Here is a 13027-nt window from a genome sequence, read left to right as displayed (position 1 = left end):
TCCAAAGGATTTATAGTTGCCCTTTCTTGTTGCTAGTCTTATTTTTTCTTTGTCAAATTTGGGGTATGTTCTTTTAATACTATTTTATATTCTTCATTCAATATGGTTTAATTCTCCTCCACAGGATCTAATTGCTTTGAACATAGAGGCTTCCTATACAACTTTCTGCCTCCATCCTCTTTGCTCAAACTTGGTTGTATGCATAGTCAACATTAGGATTTGAAATTGCAATGTGTACCTTATTGAGCATAATAGACATGATCAGGTCAACTATGCAGGGTGCAGGAAGTATGTTTAATTGCCCTTTTAAGATCTTCATACTAGTTATATGGATTTTTTTTGCTGCTATGCCGTTAGCAGAGTTTGTTGTGGTAGCCACTGAAACATCCAATGACTCTTTTTCATCTTGGCATTGTTTTGACATCTTGTATTCCTTTTTAAGACTCTTTTTCATCTTGGCATTGTTTCAACATCTTGTGTTCCTTTTTAAGAGCTTTACAAATTCTTTATCTATATCTATATATTGGGAGGAAAACAATTTAGCTACAACTTTTGAAAACAATAAAATCTATAACTTAAAATATTTAATTAATCTATCTTTGCTTCTAATTTTTCTCTAACAGTATAGATATGGTATGTTTTAATTTCTATTTTATTCTCTTAACATGCTTTTATTCTTCAATAGGAGGTTGTGAGTTTGAGATAGAAAAAGATGACATAGGAGATAAGTTTGCGATAGTTTTGAAAACCTTGTTTCATAAATTAATAAGAAATTTCTTAACAACTATTTAAAACATGCCGATTTTGGTTAGGTTTCTATTTGTAGTAGTTGCTTGCTTTGTAATTCATATGGCTAATTAAATTAAATATGATATAAATAGTAGATAAAAAATAAATGTATCATATGATGGGATATATTTTACATATCTATCAAAAAAATCAGTGTTTAGTAGAAGAAAGTTAAAAATCCCAAAGTATTATTTGCTAGCAGGTTTATTGTCTCCAAATGTTGTAGCAAGAATGCATGTTCAAAGAATCTTTATTTTTTCTTATTTTCCTATGGTATCAATTATGTTCTCCATTAGAAAACTTTTTGCAAAACAATCAAAATTTTTAGAATATATAAAATTGAATATTGGAAAAGGTTTCCAACATAATTTGAAGTCCAGTGTTCTAAGTTTTAGAAATCTAAGTGTGTATATTAGCAATAAAATTATGCTAGGAATATTGATCAATCATAATCTATATTGGAAAGGAAGTATATATATATACACCACATTGAAATTACCACTGTAGAAGAAGTATTGTGAAAATTCTACATGACATGTGGATAATCGAAAGCATTTTACGATCTCTCGCAAGAGCTAGCTTACGACAAGTTTCCATCGTGCAAGCTTTTTAATGAATCTAAGGCCTTTAAAGTATACATAAATGCTTTAGTTGTTTTGATAATGAAGTTCACACTCTAATGGATGTTACAAATAAGTGACCCTTTGAAATATTTGAGCTTCTTTAGAGTGATTTTCCTTTCGACTTTACTTCAACATTCTTTTGCTATAATTCAAAAAAGACTTTGGCTTATACAAGGTTCCAAAGTCCATTCAAAACTTTATATATATATATATTCAATCACATTTTAAAATATCTTACAACATCTTGAAATTTAAAAACATTTGGATCGGCTGGATCCGTTAAATGTTGACGTCGGGTGAGCTGATGCTTTGACCAACGTGGAAGGACGAGTAGCATTCCAAAAATGACGTTAATGCTTAAGTATATATGATCGTGGTTAGCCTGAGTGGTCATAAGAAAAAACTTGGAATATGTAGAAAGTCAAGAATAACTGCTGTATTCTAGGAATTAAGATGATGATTTTTTCAACCAGGAAAATGTCCTTAAGTAGACTGGAACGCTCTCAGCACCCACGTGAAGTGGAAGTAATATGTCGACGAGAATTTTGTTGTATGCGGAAGTAGATGAGATGAGTTGGAATCCAATAAGGAGACGAAATACACACATACAACCATGTTTAGACTGAGCGGTACTAAGACAAACATTGAATATGTGGTAAGCCAAGAATGAATTATCATATTGTATAAATGCAGATAAATTGTGGTTAATTAATTACATGAGGAATTCTTCGCCCACGAGAAGTTGAAAGAATAAGATTTTGTTTGACGCCGATGAATTAGGTAGATTCTGATAAGGAGATGAAATTAACGTGTGGGGAGGAGAAGATTTTAAGTTGCGTCAAAAGTCATGTCAAGTGAATGATATTAATAGTTAAATAGAATATATATATATATATACTTTTGTAGTCTAAATTTTGTGTTTCGAGTTTTTAAATATTTATTTTAGTAATAATTTCTATAATAATAATATTTTTTATAAAAATCATAAAATATAAGAGGATGTATGTAAATAAAACATTTTAGATGTACATGTTTGGAAAATGTTATAAATAAATATATTGTTATTTTAGTGAATTTTATAGGTTTTATTTTTTATTTTAAGTTTGATATATATATATATATTTATATTAGTAGTTATATAATTGAAATTGTAATATTATTTTAAGATTATTTTAATGTAATAATATATTATATTTATGATAAAAATTTATATCAAATCTAATTTTTAAAATATCTTTTTACTCCTTCATTTTATCATCAAATATGTTCAATTGTTACCAATACATTTAACAAAACAAAAAGTTGAGATGAAATTAACGAAATTTTATGAATTTATTATTCACTTGATAGTATTTTTTGCTTACATGTGTATAATAGTTAATGTTTCTACGAGTTTAGAGATTAGATTCATTAATGCATTATGTTAATCCTTGTAGATATCTAGTAGATCAAGAAAAAATTCAAAATTTTCTAGTATGTGGATCCACGTCACTAATACTATAATGAGGAATGAGACACATATTGTGTCATGTTTTGCTATTGGATTAAGGTAAAAATAAGTTTTAAGAGGACCCAAAACCATGTATAATAATAATGAGATAGAACATTAAGATTCCCCATTACAAACAATAGGCTAACAAGGGCCAACACTAATGAAACAAATATAAGGCTGATTGCTACCAAAGATCAAGCAATGAAGACCTAGGAACCCAATAATACAAAAAATCTCAAGTTAAGCGTTACATTTTAACATCCTTCTTATGGGATATGAGAGTCATATCAAAATATTTTGGCACATTCTTAGAGTGTTTATCCATCAAAAAAATTCATTTAATTTCAATCTTGGTGGCAGCATCCTACGAACACAAAGAATCGGGGCCATGAGAGCCAACATCCCACAAGGAAGACGCAAAAAAAAAATTAATATCCAAATCAGGATCAACATGAGAAAGGCCATACTTAACCAACAAAGGATCGGGCCTTGAATAACCATCATAAATAAGACAAGCTCCAACATCAATATCCAGCTTAGAACAATGTAGAATAATATGTAGTAAAGAAACATTATCAATAGACACAACTGAATCTTTATTGGCATTCCCATCTCTAAACAATACAACACTTACAAATCCATCATAAATAGTATTGATAGAAGGCATACCAACAAAAAAATGGGAAGGGGCATCGCTAGCAGGAGTAACACTCTATCATGCACAATAGTGGTACTATCACTAGTCTCATCACTAGTAGCCATAGAGCTAGTAGAATTAGTACTAGTTGAAGGTAAACTAATAGTAGCATGGTTCTTAGAATCATGACAATCTCAAGAGATAATTTGAGAAAATCTTTTCTTAGAGAAAACATAATGTTTTGTAGAAGCACCCCTCCACCAAGTAGTAGACTTTTTTTGTCTTAACCTTCTCTAACCCACATTGAGCTACAACATGCCTAGTTTTAAAGCATCTCTTACATCTAATAGGAATGTCTTCATAGTCCAATGATTGAACAAAAAATCCCTTAGAATGCTCAAGCTTAACCATATGTAGAATACTCTTAGAAATTTCCACCACAACTAATATTCGAGCATAAGCAGAATGCATATATCAATAGACACATTGTCAACCATCAAAATGTCATCAAGTTCCTTTTCTACCACTTCAAATAGGGAATCCCCCCAAAGATGAAGAGGAAGATTGGGAAGCCTCACCCAAATTGGAACTTTTTAAAGGGTTTCAGTAAATGGGGAGAACTTAGGGTACCAGAGCTTAATCATGAGCACAAAATGATACTCCCAAGTAAAGGAAAGATCACTCAGAATAAGATTTCTATCCTCAATCAAATTGAACTTGGCAACAAAAAAAACCTTATCCAAGGGGAAGATGTTAATAGTACCAAATAAAATAGGCTCCCAATGGGTAGAAATCCACCTTTGTAACTTAGGGAGGCTTGGACATAAGCCCTTTAAATGACATATCACACATTTGACAGAAAGCTCAGAGGATGCATGCTTAATATCAAGCAATACCTCCTCATTGAACAAAACTCAAAGAGGGTTAGAAATAGAAATCAATCTGTTCACCCCGAAATATGAAGAAACATCCAATGTAGCTAGAGGGGGTTAAAGAAATCCTCATACTAACCAGCCTCAAAGGCAGGGAGCCTAATAGTCTACCAAAAGCTACAAGAAAACCAACAGCTACAAGAAGCATAGAAATCATTGCCAAATATTTTCTAGAAGACAACTAGCTGACGCAAGACAACTAGCCAATGCAAGACAACTAAAAAATATAGGAAGATCAAAAAAATACCACCAACCCAGTAACTACAAGAGAGAAAACAACACTAGCATCCAAGACAAACACAAATAATTTAAATAGGGTTACTAGTAGGTGCAGGATGACTAATAGATGTTGGATGACAAGTAGAAGAAGGAAAATCAATAATTGTAGGCCCTAATTTAGGGAAAGAATCCTTATTTCTAGTGGAGCAAGAAACCGTAGCTAGAGAAGCATGGGACAGAGCCATTAAAAATTATTTTTTAGTTAATTTTAATTGGTGACATGTTTTTTTTTTTTATTAAGGGGACCCAAAACCCAAATGTCTTTACAAAGTAAGAGTTAGAGTATATAAGATAAAATAGTAGTGGAATAGACAACCAATACCCATAGACAACCAACAAACCACAAATGACCAACAGATAAACATAGTCTCAAACTAGCATCAAGACCAAACAACATAACTAAGCTTAAAAACAAAAAAATGGTAAAATACTAGAGGACAAGTGGGCCAACCTATACATTATGTTGGCTCTAGCACCAGCACCTCATTCTTTTCCTTAATCTTTTTGATGCCCAGTTTAAGGTCCTCCTTGATCTACTCTTTAGTCTTGGCCTTCAACTTCCTAGAAGAAGATCTAGTTCTTTTCTTACTTGGTATCTCATCTATTCACTTAGCCTTGTCTAGGTCCAACAATATGATGTTGTTTGTTTGCATATATACATCACCAAAAAATTAATTCATACTTTGCACTAATGCCTCCAATAGCTTCTGGTAATTGTTGACCAATGTAGAAATGTTTCTTTCCAAGTTCTCAATTCTATCATTTGACCCTTGAATCTTTACCTCCAAGATATTCCCAATGTCATGACTCCCTTCCTTCCAATTGATCTTGCTCTCAACTTCCTCCATTTTTGCATTTAGGGATTAGTAGTTGATGTTTAGGTTTTTAATGGAATTAAATGTCCATTACTCCATTCTAAATGTGTCCATAGATATAGATTTCAACATTTGGAGCACACCTAGAGGAGGCTATATATCAATGCCTTTTAAATCTTCCTCCAATAATTTAACATGGACATCATCCACATACAAAATGTTGGTGACAGGGAACAACCTCTCTCTATTTTCCCCTTTATTATCACTAGGCTCTTTATGGGCTGCATTGAGAGGAGAATTTCTTGGCTCAATGTACACATCATGAGTCATATTTTACTGAAAATATTTATAGCATGATATGTTGGCAAGGGGCTAGTGTCCCTCACAAGATTCACGACATGGCTTAATCACCTACTATGGTTCTATACGTCTATTGGTTGTATCAGGCATTGACAAGTCAATCTTTTGGTGCAATAAAAACTTTTTTTCCCCTAAAAATTGGTATCAGAGCTTCGTTACATAGTATTTGAGACATGGCTTAATCACCTCATATGGTTCTATAAGACTATTGGTTGTAGTGGGCATTCACATGTTGATCTTTCGGTACATTGGCAACCCTGTCCTTTCTAACATGATGCCTCTTTTTCACAATCCCCCTCTTCTTCACCAGTCTCCATATTTTTAACTCCCTCCTCTTCTTCACCAGTATCAATGTTTTTGCCACCAATCTCCTTATTTTGTAAATTATCATCTACTTCCTCAGAGTGAATAGAAACTTGGGAGGGACAAGTACTTGAAGATTTGAATTTTTTTTTCCATAGACCCACTAGAGTATTCTCTCTCCACTTGCTCCTCCATTTTTAGGCTCTTGACATTTTCTTCACTAGATTGTTCCAAATTCTTCATGATTTACATGTAGTTCATACTCTTCTTATTTCTTTTTACCAACTCTCCTTTTAGATCCCCCAACTCAGCTATCATTCTCTTTCTTTTACCTTTTCTAATGCTAGGGGTATTAGGGTTTTTTTCTTTCTTTAATAGGGATAGAAAAAGGGAGAGTTTTTTTCACATGATCCATCATAAACTCAAAAATTAACCACATCAATTCTTCATGGAGAATGGGTTTATTTTTTTTTTCCTTATCGTCCTTGATGTATGAGGTAGAGAGCAAAAAATAAAATGGGAAGAAAACCCTAATCTTATATCTAAAATGATTTAACAAGACAAAATGATAATTTCATGCCCTATCATACCTCCCATAACAAGTCATATACTAGATTAGCGCTTTAAGAACAAGTTTTCATAAACTTTTAATGGAAGAAGTAGTTACAACCCTTCCCCACCTTTTCACTAACTAGAACCCTATGCTTAGCCTTAGGAAATTGACTAACCACTTCCTTTGCAATTTATTTATTGTTGTAGAAATTCATACCTTTTCCTTTGAGATTTGTCATCATTATCATAATTTCAATGTCCAAATTGAGGCAAGGTCCTAGAAGAGTGACTGTACCCACGTCCCAGTTATTAATCAACACCTATGTAATCTCCAGCTTGGCATCCTTCATTCTAGTCATATATGGCACCATACCACCTTTATCCAAATTCTCCCACACTTCTAGTCCTTTTTTCCAAAAAATAGAGTTCCCTGATTTTGTCCTTTTCAAAGCTCTACTCATGGTGAAACTTCTACAATTTTCTTCATTAAATTACTTGTCTCCAGTAAATTAAGTGACAATAAAAGTATCATATTAGAAAACAAAATGGTTTTAAATTTAATGATTTTATTTAATTAGAACAATTTAAAAAAAAAAAAAAAATTAATTTACTTTTTCATCTCACAAGAGAAAATCATTTCTATGATGTATGTAACAATGTATATTTCATTTAGGCAAGAGCCTACAACACAATAACTTGTGAGCCTCACATGAGGTAGGTCTTGGGTTTGAGCGTACTCATGCTTAATCATAATAATAATTAATTTCATGAAATACTAATAACTAATCTAGAGTTTAGCCGATTACCTATGTAGAAAAAAAAGTGTATATGTCATTAAAGCCATTAATAAAGCTGAAACTTGATTTGGTGAATTGAATGTAGTTGACATGTGCTATAATTTATAAAATAAAGATAAAGAGTATTTTTATTTTTTATGAATTTTTCTTGACATGAACATGTAGATATATAGATAATGATATTTTTAGAATTACTCAAATTAAAAAAGTTAAATGTAGATTAGAATATTGTTCCTCTATTTTAATTCTATGCATTCATTTTCTAAATTGATAAAATAAATTGAATTCATCTATTCAAAGTGACAATTATAATCTATATAATATTGTAACCATTTAAAAAGTTAAAACTTTGAATCAATAAATTAACTATATCAAACATGTGATTTAATAATGGTAAATAAATTTTTATTTTCATCCTTATTACATTGAACATGAATAAATGCTATTTTTATAATTTTATAAATAAAAATTATCATATAATTGATATGCAATATTTTTAGAATTATTAGACAATTTTGGGAAAATTCTATTGCTGCTAATGATTATTAATCTCCTATCTTGGATATAGATTAGCTGACTGCTCAAAAAATAAATTGAATAATAACACAACTAAACTTCACAATAAAATAATGGAAAGATTGCACAATACAAGGAACACAATAGCTTTATACAATTGTCCTTAGAAAAATTCCCAAGTAAAAACTAGTTCTTAGACGAGGAATTGTATTAAACTTTAACAAATTAAAAAATACATAAGTTGCTTACCTCTCAATGACAAAGCTTTGACATCTCCCAATCACTTGATAGAATTCCACCACTATTATCACCAATGTTATCACAGTGTCTTCGCTAACACTACAAATTCATTTTCTATCACTACAAATGCTTCTCAATGTTGTGTCCTCCAAATGCTTACCAACACCCTTTTATACTACTCTCGTTGAAAAATTGAATACCAAGATTTGTTTCCAATAAACAACTAAGATTAATAACACCCTAGCAAACCCTAACTAATTAGTTTGTTGGTGTTCTTATAAGAAATTTATTAATTAATAAACAATTATTTGCATTTCCAACAACAAAATAATTAAACAACTTCTCAACTACCAAAACTAACAAGTTCTACAATTATTTAAAATAAATATTTTCTACAACTTTCGAAATGTTTTCATAAATACTACTCATTAACTGAGCTTGAATTTTATTGAATAAATTCATATTCCCAACCGACAAGAACTAATAATGTTATTACCCATAAAACCAACGAATTCTAAGTAAATAGCAGCGTCAAAAAAGCAATATATATGTATTTTTGTACAAATGCTTATATCCAAAGGTAACAATAGCAACAAGATTCCATAGGAAGATCGAACTTCTGCGATGACACATCCGAAAACAGAATTTGAGCTGGAAATATTGGAAGCATCTTCTGTAATTCGGAAGAAAGTTCCAAGTACTGCTGGGTGAACTTTTATCCATATAAAAACGGGGCATCAAGAGGATCGCCCGTGGCTTCCTTCTGGAAGGTCATTAGTTCAAACCTTCCATTGACAATATTTAAAAAAAAAGAGAAAAAAAGAGAATCAAAATCTGATGGTGAGGATTGGAACAAATTATACTGTGCCTCATCATAGAGAGTTCCATGCTATACAGTTTGACACATTCAGGTAACGATCTTCACCTTATTTCGTAGAATTTATCGAGCATCCAAAGACATGGAAACTGGGGCGTCGCTGCTATGACTGTAATCTGGAACAGACTTCGCAAAACTGCTTGGTGCGGTCGACTCCAAATAGAAAGGAGCATCAAAGCCTGGAAGCAGAGCCTCTTCTTCAAGTATTTGCACAACTTGTCTCATTCCAAGCCTGCCTTCTGCCTGACGGTTAGAACAGATCAGCCCCAGTTTGAGCACTCTCTCCATCTCACCTTCAACATATTGCCCACCAAGATTCGGATCTGCTACATCCATCAGATTGCCTGTGGCGTGCAGCTCTCTCACCCAATCCACCATGAGTGTCCGATCAGTTTGGAAGGAGGGATCAAAGGGTCTCCTTCCGCATGCAACCTCCAACATCAATATGCCAAAACTGAACACATCTGTAGTTGGGCTTGCTTTTCCCGTGTGTACCAGCTCCGGTGCGATATACCCCAGCGTTCCAACCACTCGAGTAGTGTGTGAGTTTTTGTTGTGCTCGTACAGACGGGCAAGCCCAAAATCCGCTAACTTCCCATTCAACTCTGAGTCTAGCAGAACATTGCTGGACTTGATGTCTCTGTGCACTACGCATTTCTCCCACTCTTCGTGAAGATACAACAAACCTGAAGCCACGTCTCTGATAACTCTGTACCTCTGGTCCCAGTTTAGCCTCTTCTTTGGGTTTCCAAATATCATCTTATCCAGGCTTCCATTAGGCATGTAGTCATATACTATGAACAGCTGCTTCTCCCGCCTGCAGAATCCTCTGATCTGCACAAGATTTCGATGCTGAAGGCGACCAAGACTGGAGATTTCTGCTATGAATTCCTTCACCCCATCATCTGTTTGTCTAATAATACATTTCACTGCTACTTGGAGGCCGTTTGTGGCAAGGACTCCTTTGTACACTCGCCCGAAGCCTCCGGATCCCAAAAGTTCTTCCTCTCTGAAACCCTTAGTTGCAGTATGTAGGTCTTTGTACTTAAACCTGTGAGGCCAATACTCCATCTCCCATTCTTCAATAAGCTCTTTGTATTGCTTTAATCTTCTCAACCACACAAGTGATGCTGCCACTACCACAACCAGGACGACGCAAGCTGTGCTAATTACACCAGCTATCAGTTTGGAGTTTGAGCTCCTTGATTCCTTGCGTACAAAGGATGGAAGAGAAGATGTATTCAGGGGCAGGGAAATTCTGTTTGTAGCAAAGCTCCAGGCCAGGATATAATTCTCTTCATAAATGCTTGCTGTAGCTGCTGAGAAACCAACGTACATCTCTTCTTCCAGAATGTTGGAGAGGGACATATTTTTCAAATGTAACAGTGGTTTTTGTGGGCTATCTAGACCGGCCTCAGCAATGGTGACTTTTAACTCCTTGTTAGAATTGTCATAATATATCCAAGCTTGAATGTTCCGTCCGCTTTTGAGATCCAAATCCTGGAATCGGCTGCTGTTAATCCAGTAGCCTGCAGGCGTAGAATTTACAGACCAAAGGTCATTGAGATCCACGCCAACGTGATTGTAGTTGATGTCGTGAAATTCCATGTTCCTTAGAGTGTCGAACTCGACTGCAAATAGATGATTAGACGGCTTTCCCATAACTGATAAATTGCTAATCAAACCAAGGTACGGACTTGGGTAAAAACCCTTAAGTGATCTCTGCGGCGTCATCATAAACGCCAATCCAAACCCAGGTTGTGAAGCTAAAGGAGGGACAATGCTAAACACAAAAGTTGTGCTGAAAGAGAAAGTGGAATTCAGAGAGCCAGAATCTTTCATACGCACAGGGTATGGATAAAAAGCACGGCCTATACTAAATTGAAATCGACCATTAAGGGAGATTGCATTGGACTCCATTGAAGCATTCCCATACAATTCGAGAGTCGACGCGTTGAATTGGTTAAAGATAAAATTTGTCTGATCTCGGGCAATAAGAGAGGTGGGGAGGAGAAAAAGTACAAGGACCACACTGAAGCCTTTCACTCTGAAGATCCAGCTCGACTTCCAGATCCTGTCCGAACATAATGACCAGCAGTATATCATAATCGGACATAAAAATCCAAAGGAGACGGACACAATTCCTTCCGTAGGAGCCAAAGTTTAACTAGAAGTACATCTGAGAAGGGGAAAATAAATTTGAGTATTCCACTATTACAAGATGAAGATGATGCAGATTTACCTTTTAGCGTGTCGCAAAATTTCCATTGTTTCTGCGTGTCGTGTCTTCTCGTGTCTCTGGCTTTTCGAATATGAGCATAGTGCATAAGTAAAGCAAAAATTAGAAATTCGTGCATTGTGTTGTGAAGTTAATGCTCTAACAGTAGTCAACAATAATTGTTACACGTGGCAAACTTTGTTAAGTTGCTGGTAACACAAGTTTAGTTTAGGATTGAGTCAAAGAGTTTTAGTTTGAATGAAATTCTTATTGTAGATGTGTTAGAGTAGGTGTTAAATTTGTGTCTCTTGTCAATTATGAATTAGTTTATTGTCAATTTAATTAGCATGTGAAATTTGTGTGTGTTGTCAATCATGAAGTAGTTTATTGTCAATTTAATTAGCAGTCATTTAGGAATATTGTTGAGTCAAGTGATTGTATAAATTGACATCTACTATTCAATAAAAAAAACTAAAAGTTATTTCATTTCTTCTTTTTTACTACTATTCTATTTTTTCAATATGGTATCAGAGCTATCTTCCTATTAAGTTATGTTTGTTAGATAAGAAGTTGTTAAGAAGATAAGGCCAGGAGAAGAACCGCCAGATGATTATGTTTTCATTGAAAAATTTGTTTGATTTTGAAGAGATGAATGCTTTGAAAAATAGGAAAAGATGTGGTAGAGGCTAGATGTATGCTTGAATACTTTGAGGTGCTATAGGATCGATGAAGCTATACCTTTACGAAGGTTGTGAGGCATTCCATGTGAAGATGGTATGTCCAATAGTTCAGGGAGATCTAAAAGTCTAGAAGCTTGGCATCGTCTATGAGACATTTCATATGGAGATGGTGTGTTCAATGGTGTTTCGAAGCTAGATGATAGCTGCATAACTATGAGAAAGTCTTACTCTTATATGACATATTTTCAGAGTATAATTTTTAGATAATGTTTCCTTTAGTTGTCACATTAAGTGGGGGTGTTGGAGTTAATGTTCCAATAGTAGTCAACAATAATTGTTGCACATGTGGCAAACTTTGTTGAGTTGCTAGCAACACAAGTTTAGTTTAGGATTGAGTCAAAGAATTTTAGTTTGAATCAAATTCTTATTGTCGATGTGTTACATTAGGTGTCCATAAATTTTGGTTAGCTATCAAGTTTGTGTGTGTTGTCAATCATGAAGTAGTTTATTGTCAATTTAATTACTAGTGATTTAGGAATATTGTTGAGTGAAGCTATTGTATAAATTGGCATCTATTATTCAGTAAAAAAGTTGAAAGTTCTTTCATCTCTTCTTTTTTACTACTGTTCTATTTTTTCAATATTGTGGTAGTGTCCACGAGTTTCAAGGTACACGTGAATCTACGTACTAGTGCACATGGTGACTTTTCCACGAAGAGTTTTTAATTGAGCTAGACTTTGACACAAGTACCTAAAAACACAAATGACCCCAGCAAGACCCAACACCACTATGACTCTAAAATTGCACAACTATATTCAAAGCAATCTTATATAGAAAGGAATTTTTCTCATTTAAGAGTATTCAAATATTCAAATTATTGATGAGTTACAAAGACTAATTTTTTAATGTTTGTTAGT

General features: G+C 33.8%; 1 protein-coding gene across 1 annotated transcript; it reads right to left on the bottom strand.

Moving 5' to 3' along the window:
* Positions 1-8847: 8847 nt before the first annotated feature.
* On the bottom strand, positions 8848-11598 carry LOC149549374 (L-type lectin-domain containing receptor kinase SIT2-like). Its single transcript, XM_089792782.1, has 2 exons — positions 11455-11598; positions 8848-11286 (listed from the first exon to the last, which is right to left on the bottom strand). Exons 1-2 carry the CDS (start codon positions 11478-11480, stop codon positions 9276-9278), a joined length of 2037 nt encoding a protein of 678 aa, XP_089648908.1. The 5' UTR covers positions 11481-11598; the 3' UTR covers positions 8848-9275.
* Between the last annotated feature and the right edge of the window lie 1429 nt (positions 11599-13027).

This window comes from Cupressus sempervirens, chromosome 7, assembly GCF_028749045.1.
Source record: "Cupressus sempervirens isolate cs-2001-9-10 chromosome 7, ASM2874904v1, whole genome shotgun sequence".
NCBI classification, from domain to species: domain Eukaryota; kingdom Viridiplantae; phylum Streptophyta; class Pinopsida; order Cupressales; family Cupressaceae; genus Cupressus; species Cupressus sempervirens.
Note: the sequence above shows the minus strand (reverse complement) of the source record. Positions and strands in the feature narration are given on the sequence as shown.